At 30.5% G+C, this 24,179-nt stretch overlaps 1 protein-coding gene across 2 annotated transcripts in view; it reads left to right on the top strand.

Moving 5' to 3' along the window:
* The window catches only part of LOC133578320 (plexin-A1-like), a 578,589-nt gene that overhangs the window by 456,618 nt on the left and 97,792 nt on the right, over positions 1 to 24,179 (top strand). For both annotated transcript variants that reach the window (XM_061932661.1, XM_061932660.1), the window contains exon 13: positions 3,053 to 3,204. In XM_061932661.1, coding sequence (XP_061788645.1) covers positions 3,053 to 3,204 — 152 coding nt within the window. The remainder of the gene's footprint in view (positions 1 to 3,052; positions 3,205 to 24,179) is intronic.

Below are 24,179 nucleotides of genomic sequence, written 5' to 3'. Positions count from 1 at the left end.
TTAAAAGTCTTATATAGGTGTTATAATGAAGGAAACACATGATGTACGTGTCTATATGAGCTATATTAGCCTATTATCAAAATTTCAAAAGTTTTGGTGAATTTACGAAACCGAAACGATACAAAAAGAATACCATTGTAAGTTAATACCAACACAGACACCTGTAAACGTGTTAGCATATGTGCTAATTCTAACGATAGCACGTACACATATGCATGAAAACACTTCTGCAGACATCACACATGGGACGGTTTAGGAAGTATGAATTGTTTTAGTTATATTGTAAAACTTACAAACGTTGCTTGGAGCGATGAATTAAGAGTCCCTTCGGGCGGACGGTTATACTTCCGGTTCAAGGCACGGAACAGGAAGTACATTTTCAACCCGCAGCACAAACAATAGCACACCTTTTCAGTGTCTTTGTCGGTTTTTGAATACAAAACATTATGGTCCATAAATTAGCCTTATCTTATGGGCTGCAGGGTTCATAACGTTGGAAGAAAGTAGTGTCTTATAGTCCGAATTATACGGTAGTTGTGTTTTCATCTCAAGTTAGGGTCATCATAACCTACTTCTCATGTTCCTGCAAGTCATTAATCGGTGGTGCTCGCCATTTATACTTGCTTTAAGTACGTGATACCAGTCTGTGCCGGTCCCACTCCACTGCAACAGATGACCCCACCCCCCCCCCCCCCCCCCATCAATTTCTAATCCAATTAGCCTGAGCCCTAATTATCCTAGTAATGACTGATTACCAGAGGGACTATTGTGTGTCCGTGCTGTGGATGAATGACGCAGTGATTAGCAACATGCTCGGTAGCCATTAGTACCTCCGCACACCTTTCACAGAACTCTAGGGGAATTGGAGGGACCATAGGTCAGTCTGTTCTGTAATTGTATTCACCAGATTAATGGTGCCAGGGTCAAAATAGAGACGCAAGTGAGGACCATGAGGACGTCGTGTGCAAGAAGGCAGGAAGGTTTATTTGAAATGGGGACGGATACAGAAGCATAGATATCTGCAACAGTTCTCCAATGTATGCATCATAGTGTTTGTAGCCAAAGCTAATTTACAACAACAACAACAACACAGATCTAACATCAATAAAAATAGGAAAATAAAAAGAATAAAGCAAAGAGGAGTCGATAATAATGATAATAGCAATAATACAGACAAAGTGCAAACTAGATAAAAGCCAATGGATGGATGGATGTAAAAACTAAACATGGGAACACGATTGTTGCTCAACTAACCACAATTGTGTTTGTTTTTTGAAAGTGACTGTTAGAATAATTGTTTGTAAGTTATCACAACTAACTATCGTGGGATCACACTCCTCAGCCTTCCCGGTAAGGTTTATTCAGGTGTACTGGAGAGGAGGCTACGCCGGATAGTCGAACCTCGGATTCAGGAGGAACAGTGTGGTTTTTGTCCTGGTCGTGGAACTGTGGACCAGCTCTATACTCTCGGAAGGGTCCTTGAGGGTGCATGGGAGTTTGCCCAACCAGTCTACATGTGCTTTGTGGACTTGGAGAAGGCATTCGACCGTGTACCCCGGAAAGTCCTGTGGGGAGTGCTCAGAGAGTATGGGGTAACGGACTGTCTTATTGTGGCGGTTCGCTCCCTGTATAATCAGTGTCAGAGCTTGGTCCGCATTGCCGGCAGTAAGTCGGACACGTTTCCAGTGAGGGTTGGACTGTGGCTGTTCATAACCTTTATGGACAGAATTTCTAGGCGCAGTCAAGGCGTTGAGGGGATCTGGTTTGGTGGCTGCAGGATTAGGTCTCTGCTATTTGCAGATGATGTGGTCCTGATGGCTTCCTCCGGCCAAGATCTTCAGCTCTCACTGGATCGGTTCGCAGCCGAGTGTGAAGCGACTGGGATGGGAATCAGCACCTCCAAGTCCGAGTCCATGGTTCTCTCCCGGAAAAGGGTGGAGTGCCATCTCCGGGTTGGGGAGGAGATCTTGCCCCAAGTGGAGGAGTTCAAGTACCTCGGAGTCTTGTTCACGAGTGGGGGAAGAGTGGATCGTGAGATCGACAGGCGGATCGGTGCGGCGTCTTCAGTAATGCGGACGCTGTATCGATCCGTTGTGGTGAAGAAGGAGCTGAGCCGGAAGGCAAAGCTCTCGATTTACCGGTCGATCTACGTTCCCATCCTCACCTATGGTCATGAGCTTTGGGTCATGACCGAAAGGACAAGATCACGGGTACAAGCGGCCGAAATGAGTTTCCTTCCCCAGGGCCATAACCATCCTGAACGGACTGCCCCATTGTCCCTCATAACTGCCTTTTCTTCGGTGCAATAACCCATTCCACCAACCACCCTGTTTTTGTTTTGTTTTTTTTCATGTATATATTCATTTCACACCATATTCATTGCACTTCTACATTTTTTATATTTTTATATATTTGCGCATTGTTTTTCTAGCATGCACACATCGCACTGTATGGAATGGCCTCAATCTCGTTACCTTGCGTAATGACAATAAAGCTGATTCTGATTCTGATTCTGATTCTATACACGCATAGATCTGTAGATCTATATCTATGCATACATCTGGTAGGTCATTGATGTATAGACTGAATAAAGTTAAAGTTAAAGTACCAATGATTGTCACACACACACTCTAGGTGTGGCGAAATTATTCTCTGCATTTAACCCATCACCCTTGATCACCCCCTGGGAGATGAGGGGAGCAGTGGGCAGCAGCGGTGTCCGCGCCCGGGAATCATTTTTGGTGATTTAACCCCCAATTCCAACCCTTGATACCGAGTGCCAAGCAGGGAGGTAATGGGTCCCATTTTTATAGTCTTTGGTATGACTCGGCCGGGGTTTGAACCCACAACCTACCGATCTCAGGGCGGACACTCTAACCACTAGGCCACTGAGTAGGTGAGAATAGTGTCAGTCCCAAGACTGTTTGACTGAGCCGAAGCCGTACTGATCTCGTTTTTTCGTCTAATCTCGTAGCAATGGTCGTGGACTCTGGCCGAGTTCTGTCAAAGGTGTACAAAAAAAATAGTCTTTGTTCTGTGCTTCTCCTCGCAGCTGTTTCCTGAGACCGGGCCCAGGCAGGGAGGAACCATGCTGACGATCATGGGCGAGAATTTGGGTCTGCAGTTCAAAGACATCCAGAGCGGAGTCCGCATTGGAAAAGTGGCCTGCAATCCTCAAGAAGATCAGTACATCAGCGCCGAGCAGTATGTTGACGCCATATTATTATTTTGTTTTATTCCATCACTCTTTGTTTCTGTTATAATGAAGGCAACACATGATGTAAGTGTCTATATTAGCTATAATAGCCTACTATCAAAATTACTTTAAAAGTCTTATATAAGTGTTATAATGAAGAAAACACGTGATGTAAGTGTCTATATTAGCCTACTATAAAAATTACTTTAAAAGCCTTATATAAGTGTTATAATGAAGACAACACCTGACGTAAGTGTCTATATTAGCCTACTATAAAAATTACTTTAAAAGCCTTATATAAGTGTTATAATGAAGACAACACATGATGTAAGTGTCTATATTAGCTATGATAGCCTACTATCAAAATGACTTTAAAAGTCTTATATAAGTGTTATAATGAAGACAACACATGACGTAAGTGTCTATATTAGCCTACTATAAAAATGACTTTAAAAGTCTTATATAAGTGTTATAATGAAGACAACACGTGACGTAAGTGTCTATATTAGCCTACTATAAAAATGACTTTAAAAGTCTTATATAAGTGCTATAATGAAGACAACACATGACGTAAGTGTCTATATAAGCTTACTATCAAAATGACTTTAAAAGTCTTATATGAGTGTTATAATGAAGACAACACCTGACGTAAGTGTCTATATTAGCTATATTAGCCTACTATCAAAATGTCTTTAATAGTCTTATATAAGTGTTATAATGAAGGCAACACATGATGTAAGTGTCTGTATTAGCTATATTAGCCTACTATCAAAATTACTTTAAGAGTCTTATATAAGTGTGATAATGAAGACAACACATGATGTAAGTGTCTATATTAGCCTACTATCAACAATGACTTTAAAAGTCTTATATAAGTGTTATAATGAAGACAACACATGATGTGTCTGTATTAGCCTACTATCAAAATTACTTTAAAAATCTTGTATAAGTGTGATAATGAAGACAACACATGATGTAAGTGTCTATATTAGCTATGATAGCCTACTATCAAAATGACTTTAAAAGTCTTATATAAGTGTTATAATGAAGACAACACATGATGTAAGTGTCTATATTATCTTTATTAGCCTACTATCAAAATGTCTTTAACAGTCTTATATGAGTGTTATAATGAAGACAACACATGATGTAAGTGTCTATATTAGCCTACTATCAAAATTACTTTAAGAGTCTTATATAAGTCTGATAATGAAGACAACACATGATGTGTCTATATTAGCCTACTATCAACAATGACTTTAAAAGTCTTATAAAAGTGTTATAATGAAGGCAACACATGATGTGTCTGTATTAGCCTACTATCAAAATTACTTTAAAAATCTTGTATAAGTGTTATAATGAAGACAACACATTAAAGTACCAATGATTGTCACACACACACACACACACACTAGGTGTGGCGAAATTTTTCCCTGCATTTTACCCATCACCCTTGATCACCCTTCTGGGGGGGGGTGAGGGGAGCAGTGAGCGGCAGCGGTGGCCGCGCCCGGGAATCATTTTTTTGGTGATTTAACCCCCAATTCCAACCCTTGATGCTGAGTACCAAGCAGGGAGGTAATGGCTCCCATTTTTTATAGTCTTTGGTATGACTCGGTTTGAACTGACAACCGACCGATTTCAGGGCGAACTGAAAGTGTCTGTATTAGCCTACTATCAAAATGACTTTAAAAGTCTTATATAAGTGCTATAATGAAGAAAGTGTCTATATCAGCTATATAAGCCTACTATCAAAATGACTCAGATGAAATCCTTGCTTATTTAAAGTGGGGGTCCGTGTTCAGACAAATGGCATCCATGAAGCATTTCCCCCCCATTATGAATCTGAATTATAGCTCAATCCCAATTGAATTAGCACATTTAACCCCCTTCATCACAGTAAGTCAGCCCCTTCTGACACAAATGTAATGACATGGGGGTGTGGGGGGGGTATATGTTCCAAAAAGCCAAGATGTGAACACTCCCTCTGATGAAGTCATGTTTTTCTGGGAATTTCTGAAGCCTGATGGGCATTGTGAGTGGAGTACATTTGTTTAATGCATTCCACACGGAACACTGACAGAGAAATATGATTTGGTTTGCATTAGTAAAGCAATCAAAGCCCAAACAGAATGCGTATATGAGCAGTAAATAGGTTGCTTGTCACAGTGTTCTATTTTCACTGTCGTTTGTACTCCAATGATAGACTTTGCTGACTTTTTTGCACACCAGTCCCAGCAGATTTGTCTTCTTTGTGCCTGTCACAGGGAAGGAAAATATCACCAATTTGACTTTGATGCTTTGACAGTTAGGACAACAGAACGCTGCACGGCGCTAGAAGGGGGATGACAGGTGTCCCCGAAAAATGGCTTTTGGAATAATGTGTTGTTTTGTAAATTGATGAAGTCGTCGTACGGATTTTCACAGGGACTTTCAGCATCTGCTTTGGTGCGGGGCTCGGCCACCCGAAATGTTGCAAGAGACCAAAATACAAAAAACTAATCTGTGTGGAGCCGCAAAAATTTTAAGTGTTGTAATGAAGACAACTATATATTATATTAGCCTACTATTAAAAGTGACTATATAAGTGTTATAGTGAAGACAACACATGATGTAAGTGTCTATATTAGCCTACTATCAAAATGACTTTAAAAGTCTTATATAGGTGTTATAATGAAGGCAACACACGATGTAAGTGTCTATATTAGCCTACTATTAAAAGTGACTTTAAAAGTCTTATATAAGTGTTATAATGAAGACAACACATGATGTAAGTGTCTATATTAGCTATCTTAGCCTACTATCAAAAATGACTTTAAAAGTCTTATATAAGTGTTATAATGAAGACAACACACGATGTGAGTGTCTATATTAGCCTACTATCAAAAATGACTTTAAAAGTCTTATATAAGTGTTATAATGAAGACAACACATGACGTAAGTGTCTATATTAGCTATATTAGCCTACTATCAAAAATGACTTTAAAAGTCTTATATAAGGGTTATAATGAAAACAACACATGACGTAAGTGTCTATATTAGCCTACTATAAAAGTGACTTTAAAAGTCCTATATAAGTGTTATAATGAAGACAACACACGATGTGTCTATATTAGCCTACTATCAAAATGACTTTAAAAGTCTTATATAAGTGTTATAGTGAAGACAACACATGATTTAAGTGTCTATATTAGCTATATTAGCCTACTATAAAAAAAACTACTTTAAAAGTCTTATATAAGTGTTATAATGAAGACAACACATGATGTAGGTGTCTATATTAGCCTACTATAAAAGTGACTTTAAAAGTCTTATATAAGTGTTATAATGAAGACAACACATGACGTAAGTGTCTATATTAGCCTACTATTAAAAGTGACTTTAAAAGTCCTATATAAGTGTTATAATGAAGACAACACACAATGTAAGTGTCTATATTAGCCTACCATCAAAATGACTTTAAAAGTCTTATATAAGTGTTATAATGAAGGCAACACATGATGTAAGTGTCTATATTAGCTATATTAGCCTACTATAAAGAAAATACTTTAAAAGTCTTATACAAGTGTCAAAATGAAGACAACACATGATGTAAGTGTCTATATTAGCCTACTATCAAAATGACTTTAAAAGTCTTATATAAGTGTTATAATGAAGGCAACACATGATGTAAGTGTCTATATTAGCTTACTATTAAAAGTGACTTTAAAAGTCGTATACAAGTGTTATAATGAAGACAACACATGATGTAAGTGTCTATATTAGCCTACTATAAAAGTGACTTTAAAAGTCTTATATAAGTGTTATAATGAAGAAAGCACATGATGTAAGTGTCTATATTAGCTATATTAGCCTACTATAAAAAATGACTTTAAAAGTCCTATATAAGTGTTATAATGAAGACAACACATGACGTAAGTGTCTATATTAGCCTACTATTAAAAGTGACTTTAAAAGTCCTATATAAGTGTTATAATGAAGACAACACACAATGTAAGTGTCTATATTAGCCTACTATCAAAATTACTTTAAAAGTCGTATTAAAGTGTTATAATGAAGACAACACATGATGTAAGTGTCTATATTAGCCTACTATCAAAATGACTTTAAAAGTCTTATATAAGTGTTATAATGAAGACAACACACGATGTAAGTGTCTATATCAGCCTACTATAAAAGTGACTTTAAAAGTCCTATATAAGTGTTATAATGAAGGCAACACACGACGTAAGTGTCTATATTAGCCTACTATAAAAAAAATACTTTAAAATCTTATATAAGTTTTATAATGAAGACAACACATGACGTAAGTGTCTATATTAGCCTACTATTAAAAATGACTTTAAAAGTCTTATATAAGTGTTATAATGAAGGCAACACATGACGTAAGTGTCTATGTTAGCCTACTATTAAAAGTGACTTTAAAAGTCCTATATAAGTGTTGTAATGAAGACAACACATGACACAAGTGTCTATATTAGCCTGCTATCAAAATGACTTTAAAAGTCTTATATAAGTGTTATAATGAAGGCAACACATGATGTAAGTGTCTATATTAACTATTTTAGCCTAATATCAAAAATGACTTTAAAAGTCTTATATAAGTGTTATAATGAAGACAACACATGATGTAAGTGTCTATATTAGCTATATTAGCCTACTATCAAAAATTACTTTAAAAGTCTTATATAAGTGTTATAATGAAAACAACACATGACATAAGTGTCTACATTAGCCTACTATAAAAGTGACTTTAAAAGTCTTATATAAGTGTTATAATGAAGACAACACATGACGTAAGTGTCTATATTAGCCTACTATTAAAAGTGACTTTAAAAGTCCTATATAAGTGTTATAATGAAGACAACACACAATGTAAGTGTCTATATTAGCCTACTATCAAAATGACTTTAAAAGTCTTATATAAGTGTTATAATGAAGGCAACACACGATGTAAGTGTCTATATTAGCCTACTATAAAAGTGACTTTAAAAGTCTTATATAAGTGTTATAATGAAAACAACACATGATGTAAGTGTCTATATTAGCCTACTATAAAAAATACTTTAAAAGTCTTATATAAGTGTTATAATAAAGACAACACATGACGTAAGTGTCTATATTAGCCTGCTATAAAAGTGACTTTAAAAGTCCTATATAAGTGTTATAATGAAGACAACACACAATGTAAGTGTCTATATTAGCCTACTATCAAAATGACTTTAAAAGTCTTATATAAGTGTTATAATGAAGACAACACATGATGTAAGTGTCTATATTAGCTATATTAGCCTACTATAAAGAAAATACTTTAAAAGTCTTATACAAGTGTCAAAATGAAGACAACACATGATGTAAGTGTCTATATTAGCCTACTATCAAAATGACTTTAAAAGTCTTATATAAGTGTTATAATGAAGACAACACATGACGTAAGTGTCTATATTAGCCTACTATTAAAAGTGACTTTAAAAGTCCTATATAAGTGTTATAATGAAGACAACACATGACGTAAGTGTCTATATTAGCCTACTATCAAAATGACTTTAAAAGTCCTATATAAGTGTTATAATGAAGACAACACACAATGTAAGTGTCTATATTAGCCTACTATTAAAAGTGACTTTAAAAGTCCTATATAAGTGTTATAATGAAGGCAACACACGATGTAAGTGTCTATATTAGCCTACTATAAAAGTGACTTTAAAAGTCTTATATAAGTGTTATAATGAAGACAACACATGATGTAAGTGTCTATATTAGCCTACTATCAAAATGACTTTAAAAGTCTTATATAAGTGTTATAATGAAGACAACACATGATGTAAGTGTCTATATTAGCCTACTATTAAAAGTGACTTTAAAAGTCCTATATAAGTGTTATAATGAAGACAACACACAATGTAAGTGTCTATATTAGCCTACTATCAAAATTACTTTAAAAGTCGTATTAAAGTGTTATAATGAAGACAACACATGATGTAAGTGTCTATATTAGCCTGCTATCAAAATGACTTTAAAAGTCTTATATAAGTGTTATAATGAAGGCAACACACGATGTAAGTGTCTATATTAGCCTACTATCAAAATGACTTTAAAAGTCTTATGTAAGTGTTATAATGAAGGCAACACACGATGTAAGTGTCTATATTAGCCTACTATCAAAATGACTTTAAAAGTCTTATATAAGTGTTATAATGAAGACAACACATGATATAAGTGTCTATATTAGCTATATTAGCCTACTATAAAAAATACTTTAAAAGTCTTATACAAGTGTTTTAATGAAGGCAACACATGATGTAAGTGTCTATATTAGCCTACTATTAAAAGTGACTTTAAAAGTCCTATATAAGTGTTGTAATGAAGACAACACATGATGTAAGTGTCTATATTAGCCTACTATCAAAATGACTTTAAGAGTCTTATATAAGTGTTATAATGAAGACAACACACGATGTAAGTGTCTATATTAGCCGACTATTAAAATGACTTTAAAAGTCTTATATAAGTGTTATAATGAAGGCAACACATGATTTAAGTGTCTATATTAGCTATATTAGCCTACTATAAAAAATGACTTTAAAAGTCCTATATAAGTGGTATAATGAAGACAACACATTATGTAGGTGTCTATATTAGCCTACTATAAAAGTGACTTTAAAAGTCCTATATAAGTGTTATAATGAAGAAAACACACAATGTAAGTGTCTATATTAGCCTACTATCAAAATGACTTTAAAAGTCTTATATAAGTGTTATAATGAAGGCAACACATGACGTAAGTGTCTATATTAGCCTACTATTAAAAGTGACTTTAAAAGTCCTATATAAGTGTTATAATGAAGACAACACACAATGTAAGTGTCTATATTAGCCTACTATCAAAATGACTTTAAAAGTCTTATATAAGTGTTATAATGAAGGCAACACATGATGTAAGTGTCTATATTAGCCTACTATCAAAAATGACTTTAAAAGTCTTATATAAGTGTTATAATGAAACAACACACGATGTAAGTGTCTATATTAGCCTACTATCAAAATGACTTTAAAAGTCTTATATAAGTGTTATAGTGAAGACAACACATGATTTAAGTGTCTATATTAGCTATATTAGCCTACTATAAAAAAAACTACTTTAAAAGTCTTATATAAGTGTTATAATGAAGACAACACATGATGTAAGTGTCTATATTAGCCTACTATAAAAGTGACTTTAAAAGTCTTATATAAGTGTTATAATGAAGGCAACACATGATTTAAATGTCTATAGTAGCTATATTAGCCTACTATAAAAAATGACTTTAAAAGTCTTATATAAGTGTTATAATAAAGACAACACATGATGTAAGTGTCTATATTAGCCTACTATAAAAGCGACTTTAAAAGTCTTATATAAGTGTTATAATGAAGACAACACATGATTTAAGTGTCTATATTAGCCTACTATCAAAAATTACTTTAAAAGTCTTATACAAGTGTTATAATGAAGGCAACACATGATTTAAGTGTCTATATTAGCTATATTAGCCTACTATCAAAAATTACTTTAAAAGTCTTATACAAGTGTCAAAATGAAGACAACACATGATGTAAGTGTCTATATTAGCCTACTATAAAAGTGACTTTAAAAGTCTTATATAAGTGTTATAATGAAGACAACACACAATGTAAGTGTCTTTATTAGCTATATTAGTCTACTATCAAAATGACTTTAAAAGTCTTAGGAAGACAACACATGATGTAAGTGTCTATATTAGCTTCTTCTAATGGATTTATTACAATCTTTGCAAGCTGGGTAACGTTTGCTGTGGTCTGGAACAACATGGCACACAAACAACTATGGGAAATGCAGCCAATATTACATACAGATAATTTGTCATGAGACATGCAAATATAAATTATATACACAGAGGACATAAGTAAAGGAAATTAAATGAGCTCAAATATAGCTACAAACAAGGCATGATGATGCAATATGTACATGCAGCTAGCCCAAATAGCATGTTAGCATCGATTAGCTTGCAGTCAAGTACGGACCTAATGTGTCCACACAAGTCAACAAAGCTCACTTTTGTGCATTCACACTCAGTATAAAAGGTTTGGTGGACAAAATGAGACAAAGAAGGTGTGGCATAAAACACCTCTTTATGTGGCAGCGTCGGAGAAAGTCGTACACAACGACGGTGAGTTCAGGGACCGTCAAATGAAGCATAAACACAAACATATTAATGAGTGGGCTTTCTGGCAATTAGGAAGGTTTGTGTCATGCTTGTCCTCTACAGTAACCATCCCATCCATCCATTTTTCTACAGCTTGTCCCGTTCGGGGACAATATTTAGCCGTATTAAAAGTAAATATATATTTTTTACCCCGTCTTTTACCAGTGTTATACATTTTTGGAAAAGCTCCAGGGAGCCACTAGGGCGGCTGGTGCTAGGAGTGGCAGCAATGTGGTGTTTCCTCACCACATGTTCAGTGTGTCAACGTTGAACCCTGGATTGGCGGGTTGCCATGGTACCCAGAGGAGGCGCGGCAGGGCGTGGTCGGACGGTAGAGCTGTCCCGCTAATTAGAAGTGATGGTAGCCACACGACGCCATTAGTGGCCCTGTTACTCTCCTCATTCCTGTGACCCTGCAACACAGGAGACATGTGATTATGGGACTGATGGCGTGGGTCAAAGGTCAGCTGCTGCAGAAAATGAGGTGCGCTGTTGAGCACAATGTAGACGTATAGAGGTATGGCTCAGTGTTTCCCACCGACCGGCAATCAATTTGTGGTGGGGGCGCGACCGGGTCGACTCGTCATTGAAACATTTGTATAATTGGCTATAACACATGTGTATGTGTGTGTGTATGTATATATATATATATATATATATATATATATATATATATATATATATGTATATATATATCAACTATATCATCTACATCAACTGTATCATCATCCACATCAAATATACCTTCATCCACATCAACTATATCATCATCTGCATCAACTATATCATCTACATCAACTATATCATCATCTACATCAACTATATCATCATCTACATAAACTATATCATCATCCACATCAACTATATCATCATCTACATCAACTATATCATCTACATCAACTATATCATCATCTACATAAACTATATCATCATCCACATCAACTATATCATCATCCACATCAACTATATCATCATCCACATCAACAATATCATCATCCACATCAACTATATCATCATCCACACCAACTATATCATCATCTACATCAACTATATCATCATCTACATCAACTATATCATCATCTACACCAACTATATCATCATCTACATCAACTATATCATCATCCACATCAACTATATCATCTACATCAACTATATCATCATCTACATCAACTATATCATCATCTACATCAACTATATCATCATCTACATCAACTATATCATCATCCACATCAACTCTATCATCATCCACATCAACTATATCATCATCTACATCAACTCTATCATCATCTACATCAACTCTATCATCATCCACATTAACTATATCATCATCTACATCAACAATATCATCATCTACATCAACTATATCATCATCTACATCAACTATGCCATCACCTACATCAACTCTATCATCATCTACATCAACAATATCATCATCTGCATCAACTATATGATCATCTACATCAACTATATCATCATCTACATCAACTATATCATCATCTACATCAACTATATCATCATCCACATCAACTATATCATCATCTACACCAACTATATCATCATCTACATCAACTATATCATCATCTACATCAACTCTATTATCATCTACATCAACTATATCATCATCTACATCAACTATATCATCATCTACATCAACTATATCATCATCTACATCAACTATATCATCATCTACATCGACTATATCAAAATCTACATCAACTGTCATCATCTACATCAACTATGTCATCACTTACATCAACTATATCATCATCTACATCAACTATATCATCATCTACATCAACAATATCATCATCTACATCAACTATATCATCTACATCAACTATATCATCATCTACATCAACTCTATCATCATCCACATCAACTATATCATCATCCACATCAACTGTATCATCATCCACATCAACTATATCATCATCCACATCAAATATACCTTCATCCACATCAACTATATCATCATCCACATCAACTATATCATCCTCTACATCAACTATATCATCATCTACATCAACTATATCACCATCTACATCAACTATATCATCATCTACATCAACTATATCATCATCTACATCAACTATGTCATCATCCACATCAACTATATCATCTACATCAACTATATCATCATCTACATCAACTATATCATCATCTACATCAACTATATCATCATCTACATCAACTATATCATCATCTACATCAACTCTATCATCATCCACATCAACTATATCATCATCTACATCAACTATATCATCATCTACATCAACTATATCATATGCATCAACTATATCATCACCTACATCAACTATGCAATCACCTACATCAACTATATCATCACCTACATCAACTATATAATCATCTACATCAACTATATCATCTACATCAACTCTATCATCATCCACATCAACTATATCATCATCCACATCAACAATATCATCATCTACATCAACTATACCAGCATCCACATCAACTATATCATCATCCACATCAACAATATCATCATCTACATCAACTATATCATCATCTACATCAACTATATCATCATCCACATCAACTCTATCATCATCCACATCAACTCTATCATCATCCACATCAACTATATCATCATCTACATCAACTATATCATCATCTACATCAACTCTATCATCATCCACATCAACTATATTATCATCCACATCAACAATATCATCATCTACATCAACTCTATCATCATCTACATCAACTCTATCATCATCCACATCAACTATATGATCATCTACATCAACTATATCATCATCTACATCAACTATATCATCATCTACATCAACTATATCATCATCCACATCAACTATATCATCATCTACACCAACTATATCATCATCTACATCAACTATATCATCATCTACATCAACTCTATTATCATCTACATCAACTATATCATCATCTACATCAACTATATCATCTACATCAACTATATCATCATCCACATCAACTATATCATCATCCACATCAACTATATCATCATCCACATCAACTGCATCATCATCTACATCAACTCTATCATCATCCACATCAACTCTATCATCATCCACATCAACTATATCATCTACATCAACTATATCATCATCTACATCAACTATATCATCTACATCAACTATATCATCATCTACATCAACTATATCATCATCTACATCAACTATATCATCTACATCAACTATATCATCATCTACATCAACTATATCATCATCTACATCAACTATATCATCATCTACACCAACTATATCATCATCTACATCAACTATATCATCATCTACATCAACTATATCATCATCTACATCAACTATATCATCATCCACATCAACTATATCATCATCTACATCAACTATATCATCATCCACATCAACTATATCATCATCTACATCAAGAATGTCATCTACATCAACTATATCATCTACATCAACTATATCATCTACATCAACTATATCATCATCCACATCAACTCTATCATCATCCACATCAACTATATCATCATCTACATCAACTCTATCATCATCTACATCAACTCTATCATCATCCACATTAACTATATCATCATCTACATCAACAATATCATCATCTACATCAACTATATCATCTACATCAACTATATCATCATCTACATCAACTATATCATCATCCACATCAACTATATCATCATCCACATCAACTATATCATCATCCACATCAACTATATCATCATCTACATCAACTATATCATCATCTACATCAAATATCATCATCCACATCAACTATATCATCATCTACATCAACTCTATCATCATCTACATCAACTCTATCATCATCCACATCAACTATATCATCATCCACATCAACAATATCATCATCCACATCAACTATATCATCATCCACACCAACTATATCATCATCTACATCAACTATATCATCATCTACATCAACTATATCATCATCTACATCAACTATATCATCATCTACATCAACTATATCATCATCTACATCAACTATATCATCATCTACATCAACTATATCATCATCTACATCAACTATATCATCATCTACATCAACTATATCATCATCTGCATCAACTATATCATCATCTACATCAACTATATGATCATCTACATCAACTATATCATCATCTACATCAACTATATCATCATCTACATCAACTATATCATCATCTACATCAACTATATCATCATCTACATCAACTATATCATCATCTACATCAACTGCATCTTCCAGGACTGCCGTCACTTATTTTCTAGTAAATTCCGCCATGTCATTACATTGCACTGAGTGAGACGTAACTCATCTCCAACATTGCCTTTCATAAACAGTTAATACCATCTCAGTCTCGTCTGGCCGTACGAGTCAGACGTGCTTTTTGTGAGCGGGAGGCGTCCAGCATTTTAATCCCAGCTCCAAGTGGGAATAAAGGGAAACAAGTGTACTGCATGAGAATGTGAAATGTGGTTGCCATGGCCACCTGCTGGGAGAGTGGAAACAGGGGAGTTAATAACTCATCTGAGTGTAGGATATGAATCAGCCTCGCTCACTTTAACCCTGGTGCTCACTTTCTCTCCCTCTTTCCTGCCCTTTCTTTTCCGTCTCATCCCTTCGCTCCGGCTAATTAACAGTCCAGCATGTCTCCGTGGTGTGTTTGTCCTGTGGGCTCCTCCCCTCGCTCACTCCTCCCCTCACTCACTCACTCCTCCCCTCGCTCCGCTGTGGATTCATTTGGCCAAGTTAAAGTACCAATCATTGTCACACACAAACACTAAGTGTGGTGAAACTTGTCTTCTGCATCCCCTTTTCACCCCCTGGGAGGTGAGGGGAGCAGTGGGCAGCAGCGGTGGATGCGCCCGGGAATCATTTTTGGTGATTTAACCCCCAATTCCAACCCTTGATGCTGAGTGCCAAGCAGGGAGGTAATGGGCTCCCATTTTTATAGTCTTTGGTATGACTCGGCCGGGGTTTGAACTCACAACCTACCGAACACTCTAACCACTAGGCCGGTGAGTGAAGTGAAGTGGATTATATTTATATAGCGCTTTTTCTCTAGTGACTCAAAGCGCTTTTACATAGTGAAACCCAATATCTTTCAATATGACACTTGTTTTCAATATTACACTTGTTTTAAATATGACACTTGTTTTCAATATTACACTTTTTTAAATATTACACTTGTTTTCAATATTACACTTTTTAAAATATGACACTTGTTGTCAATATTACACTTGTTTTAAATATGACACTTGTTTTCAATATTACACTTGTTTTAAATATGACACTTGTCAATATTACACTTGTTTTAAATATGACACTTGTTTTCAATATTAAATTTGTGTAAATATGACACTTGTTTTCAATATTACACTTTTTAAAATATTACACTTTTTTAAATATTACACTTATTTTCAATATTACACTTTTTTAAATATGACACTTGTTTTCAATATTACACTTGAATTTAAATATGACATTTGTTGTCAATATTACACTTGTTTTAAATATGACACTTGTTTTCAATATTACATTTTTGTGAATATGACACTTGTTTTCAATATTACACTTTTTAAAATATTACACTTTTTTAAATACGACACTTGTTTTCAATATTACACTTTTTTAAATATTACACTTTTTTAAATATGACACTTGTTTTCAATATTACATTTTTGTAAATATGACACTTGTTTTCAATATTACACTTTTTAAAATATTACACTTTTTCAAATATTACACTTGTTTTCAATATTACACTTTTTTAGATATGACACTTGTTTTCAATATGACACTTGTTTTAAATATAACACTTGTTTTAAATATGACACTTGTTTTCAATATGACACTTGTTTTAAATATGACACTTGTTTTCAATATTACACTTGTTTTAAATATGACACTTTTTTTAAATATGACATTTGTTTTCAATATTACACTTTTTTTTAAATATGACACTTTAAATATAAAAGTTAAAGTACCAATGATTGTCAAATATGACACTTGTTTTCAATATTACACTTTTTTAAATATAACACTTGTTTTCAATATTACATTCGTTTTAAATATGACACTTGTCAATATTACACTTGTTTTAAATATGACACTTGTTGCCAATATTACACTTTTTTAAATATGACACTTGTTTTCAATATTACACTTGTTTTCAATATGACACTTTTTTTTTTAAATATGACACTTTTAAATATAAAAGTTAAAGTTAAAGTACCAATGATTGTCAAATATGACACTTGTTTTCAATATGACACTTTTTAAAATATGTTACTTGTTTTCAATATTACACTTTTTAAAATATGACACTTGTTTTCAATATTACACTTGTTTTAAACATATTACTTGTTTTAAATATGTTACTTGTTTTCAACATTAAACTTTTTTAAATATGACACTTGTTTTCAATATTACACTTTTTTTAAATATAACACTTGTTTTAAATATTACACTTGTTTTCAATATTACACTTGTTTTCAATATTACACTTTTTTAAATATGACTTGTTTTCAATATTACACTTTTTTAAATATGACACTTGTTTTCAATATTACACTTGTTTTAAATATGACACTTGTTTTCAGTTATGCACTTTTTTTAATTGTGACACTTTTTAAAATATGACACTTTTTTAAATATGACACTTGTTTTCAATATTACACTTTTTTAAATATGACACTTGTTTTCAGTATTACACTTGTTTTAAATATGACACTTGTTTTCAATATTACACTTTTTTAAATTTGACACTTGTTTTCAATATTACACTTTTTTAAATATGACACTTGTTTTCAATATTACGCTTGTTTTCAATATGACACTTTTGTATAAATGACACTTTTTTAAATATGACTTTTGTTTTCAATATTACACTTTTTTAAATATGACACTTGTTTTCAATATTACACTTGTTTTAAATATGAAACTTGTTTTCAATATTACACTTTTTTTTAAATGTGACACTTGTTTTCAATATTACACTTTTTTAAATATGACACTTGTTTTCAATATTACACTTGTTTTCAATATGACACATTTTAAAATATGACACTTTTTAAAATATGACACTTGTTTTCAATATTACACTTTTTTAAATATGACACTTGTTTTCAATATTACACTATTTTAAAATTTGACACTTGTTTTCAATATTACACTTGTTTTAAATATGACACTTGTTTTCAATATTACACTTTTTTTAAATTTGACACTTTTTTTCAATATTACACTTTTTTAAATATGACACTTGTTTTCAATATTACACTTGTTTTAAATATGACTCTTGTTTTCAATATAACACTTGTTTTAAATATGATACTTGTTGTCAATATTACACTTGTTTTAAATATGACACTTGTTTTCAATATTACACTTGTTTTAAATATGACACTTGTTTTCAATATTACACTTTTTTAAATATTACACTTTTTTAAATATTACACTTATTTTCAATATTACACTTTTTTAAATATGACACTTGTTTTCAATATTACACTTGTTTTAAATATGACATTTGTTGTCAATATTACACTTGTTTTAAATATGACACTTGTTTTCAATATTACATTTTTGTAAATACGACACTTGTTTTCAATATTACACTTTTTAAAATATTACACTTTTTTAAATATTACACTTATTTTCAATATTACACTTTTTTAAATATGACACTTGTTTTCAATATTACACTTGTTTTAAATATGACATTTGTTGTCAATATTACACTTGTTTTAAATATGACACTTGTTTTCAATATTACATTTTTGTAAATATGACACTTGTTTTCAATATTACACTTTTTAAAATATTACACTTTTTTAAATATTACACTTATTTTCAATATTACACTTTTTTAAATATGACACTTGTTTTCAATATTACACTTGTTTTAAATATGACATTTGTTGTCAATATTACACTTGTTTTAAATATGACACTTGTTTTCAATATTACATTTTTGTAAATATGACACTTGTTTTCATTATTACACTTTTTAAAATATTACACTTTTTTAAATATTACACTTATTTTCAATATTACACTTTTTTAAATATGACACTTGTTTTCAATATTACACTTGTTTTAAATATGACATTTGTTGTCAATATCACACTTGTTTTAAATATGACACTTGTTTTCAATATAACACTTGTTTTAAATATGATACTTGTTGTCAATATTACACTTGTTTTAAATATGACACTTGTTTTCAATATTACACTTGTTTTAAATATGACACTTGTTTTCAATATTACACTTTTTTAAATATTACACTTTTTTAAATATTACACTTATTTTCAATATTACACTTTTTTAAATATGACACTTGTTTTCAATATTACACTTGTTTTAAATATGACATTTGTTGTCAATATTACACTTGTTTTAAATATGACACTTGTTTTCAATATTACATTTTTGTAAATACGACACTTGTTTTCAATATTACACTTTTTAAAATATTACACTTTTTTAAATATTACACTTATTTTCAATATTACACTTTTTTAAATATGACACTTGTTTTCAATATTACACTTGTTTTAAATATGACATTTGTTGTCAATATTACACTTGTTTTAAATATGACACTTGTTTTCAATATTACATTTTTGTAAATATGACACTTGTTTTCAATATTACACTTTTTAAAATATTACACTTTTTTAAATATTACACTTATTTTCAATATTACACTTTTTTAAATATGACACTTGTTTTCAATATTACACTTGTTTTAAATATGACATTTGTTGTCAATATTACACTTGTTTTAAATATGACACTTGTTTTCAATATTACATTTTTGTAAATATGACACTTGTTTTCATTATTACACTTTTTAAAATATTACACTTTTTTAAATATTACACTTATTTTCAATATTACACTTTTTTAAATATGACACTTGTTTTCAATATTACACTTGTTTTAAATATGACATTTGTTGTCAATATTACACTTGTTTTAAATATGACACTTGTTTTCAATATTAAATTTTTGTAAATATGACACTTGTTTTCAATATTACACTTTTTAAAATATTACACTTTTTTAAATATTACACTTATTTTCAATATTACACTTTTTTAAATATGACACTTGTTTTCAATATTACACTTGTTTTAAATATGACATTTGTTGTCAATATTACACTTGTTTTAAATATGACACTTGTTTTCAATATTACATTTTTGTAAATATGACACTTGTTTTCAATATTACACTTTTTAAAATATTACACTTTTTTAAATACGACACTTGTTTTCAATATTACACTTTTTTAAATATTACACTTTTTTAAATATGACACTTGTTTTCAATATTACATTTTTGTAAATATGACACTTGTTTTCAATATTACACTTTTTCAAATATTATACTTTTTCAAATATTACACTTGTTTTCAATATTACACTTTTTTAGATATGACACTTGTTTTCAATATGACACTTGTTTTCAATATGACACTTGTTTTCAATATTACACTTGTTTTAAATATGACACTTGTTTTAAATACAACACTTGTTTTAAATATGACACTTGTTTTCAATATGACACTTGTTTTCAATAGTACACTTGTTTTAAATATGACACTTGTTTTCAATATTACACTTGTTTTAAATATGACACTTGTTTTCAATATTACACTTGTTTTAAATATGACATTTGTTGTCAATATTACACTTGTTTTAAATATGACACTTGTTTTCAATATTACATTTTTGTAAATATGACACTTGTTTTCAATATTACACTTTTTTAAATATTACACTTATTTTCAATATTACACTTTTTTAAATATGACACTTGTTTTCAATATTACACTTGTTTTAAATATGACATTTGTTGTCAATATTACACTTGTTTTAAATATGACACTTGTTTTCAATATTACATTTTTGTAAATATGACACTTGTTTTCATTATTACACTTTTTAAAATATTACACTTTTTTAAATATTACACTTATTTTCAATATTACACTTTTTTAAATATGACACTTGTTTTCAATATTACACTTGTTTTAAATATGACATTTGTTGTCAATATTACACTTGTTTTAAATATGACACTTGTTTTCAATATTAAATTTTTGTAAATATGACACTTGTTTTCAATATTACACTTTTTAAAATATTACACTTTTTTAAATATTACACTTATTTTCAATATTACACTTTTTTAAATATGACACTTGTTTTCAATATTACACTTGTTTTAAATATGACATTTGTTGTCAATATTACACTTGTTTTAAATATGACACTTGTTTTCAATATTACATTTTTGTAAATATGACACTTGTTTTCAATATTACACTTTTTAAAATATTACACTTTTTTAAATACGACACTTGTTTTCAATATTACACTTTTTTAAATGTTACACTTTTTTAAATATGACACTTGTTTTCAATATTACATTTTTGTAAATATGACACTTGTTTTCAATATTACACTTTTTCAAATATTACACTTTTTCAAATATTACACTTGTTTTCAATATTACACTTTTTTAGATATGACACTTGTTTTCAATATGACACTTGTTTTCAATATGACACTTGTTTTCAATATTACACTTGTTTTAAATATGACACTTGTTTTAAATACAACACTTGTTTTAAATATGACACTTGTTTTCAATATGACACTTGTTTTCAATAGTACACTTGTTTTAAATATGACACTTGTTTTCAATATTACACTTGTTTTAAATATGACACTTGTTTTCAATATTACACTTGTTTTAAATATGACACGTTTTTAAATATGACATTTGTTTTTAATATTACACTTTTTTTTAAATATGACACTTTAAATATAAAAGTTAAAGTACCAATGATTGTCAAATATGACACTTGTTTTCAATATTACACTTTTTTTTAAATATAACACTTGTTTTCAATATTACATTCGTTTTAAATATGACACTTGTCAATATTACACTTGTTTTAAATATGACACTTGTTGCCAATATTACACTTTTTTAAATATGACACTTGTTTTCAATATTACACTTGTTTTCAATATGACACTTTTTTTTAAATATGACACTTTTAAATATAAAAGTTATAGTTAAAGTACCAATGATTGTCAAATATGACACTTGTTTTCAATATGACACTTTTTTAAATGTTACTTGTTTTCAATATTACACTTTTTAAAATATGACACTTGTTTTCAATGTTACACTTGTTTTAAACATATTACTTGTTTTAAATATGTTACTTGTTTTCAACATTAAACTTTTTTAAATATGACACTTGTTTTCAATATTACACTTTTTTTTTTAAATAACACTTGTTTTCAATATTACACTTGTTTTAAATATGACACTTGTTTTCAATATTACACTTTTGTAAATATGACACTTGTTTTAAATATTACACTTGTTTTCAATATTACACTTGTTTTCAATATGACACTTTTTTAAATATGACTTGTTTTCAATATTACACTTTTTTTTTAATTTGACACTTGTTTTCAATATTACACTTTTTTAAACATGACACTTGTTTTCAGTATTACACTTGTTTTCAATATGACACTTTTTAAAATATGACACTTTTTAAATTATGACACTTTTTTAAATATGGCACTTGTTTTCAATATTACACTTTTTTAAATATGACACTTGTTTTCAATATTACACTTGTTTTAAATATGACACTTGTTTTCAATATTACACTTGCTTTAAATATGACTTGTTTTCAATTTTACACTTTTTTTAAATTTGACACTTGTTTTCAATATTACACTTTTTTAAATATGACACTTGTTTTCAATATTACACTTGTTTTCAATATGACACTTGTTTTAAATATGACACTTTTAAATATGACTTTTGTTTTCAATATTACACTTTTTAAATATGACACTTGTTTTCAATATTACACTTGTTTTAAATATGGCACATGTTTTCAATATTACACTTTTTTTAAATTTGACACTTGTTTTCAATATTATACTTGTTTTAAATATGATACTTGTTGTCAATATTACACTTGTTTTAAATATGACACTTGTTTTCAATATTACACTTGTTTTAAATATGACACTTGTTTTCAATATTACACTTTTTTAAATATTACACTTTTTTAAATATTACACTTATTTTCAATATTACACTTTTTTAAATATGACACTTGTTTTCAATATTACACTTGTTTTAAATATGACATTTGTTGTCAATATTACACTTGTTTTAAATATGACACTTGTTTTCAATATTACATTTTTGTAAATACGACACTTGTTTTCAATATTACACTTTTTAAAATATTACACTTTTTTAAATATTACACTTATTTTCAATATTACACTTTTTTAAATATGACACTTGTTTTCAATATTACACTTGTTTTAAATATGACATTTGTTGTCAATATTACACTTGTTTTAAATATGACACTTGTTTTCAATATTACATTTTTGTAAATATGACACTTGTTTTCAATATTACACTTTTTAAAATATTACACTTTTTTAAATATTACACTTATTTTCAATATTACACTTTTTTAAATATGACACTTGTTTTCAATATTACACTTGTTTTAAATATGACATTTGTTGTCAATATTACACTTGTTTTAAATATGACACTTGTTTTCAATATTACATTTTTGTAAATATGACACTTGTTTTCATTATTACACTTTTTAAAATATTACACTTTTTTAAATATTACACTTATTTTCAATATTACACTTTTTTAAATATGACACT

The sequence above is a fragment of the Nerophis lumbriciformis genome, linkage group LG38, assembly GCF_033978685.3.
Source record: "Nerophis lumbriciformis linkage group LG38, RoL_Nlum_v2.1, whole genome shotgun sequence".
Lineage (NCBI taxonomy): Eukaryota > Metazoa > Chordata > Actinopteri > Syngnathiformes > Syngnathidae > Nerophis > Nerophis lumbriciformis.
This window is presented reverse-complemented; position numbering and strand designations above follow the sequence as displayed.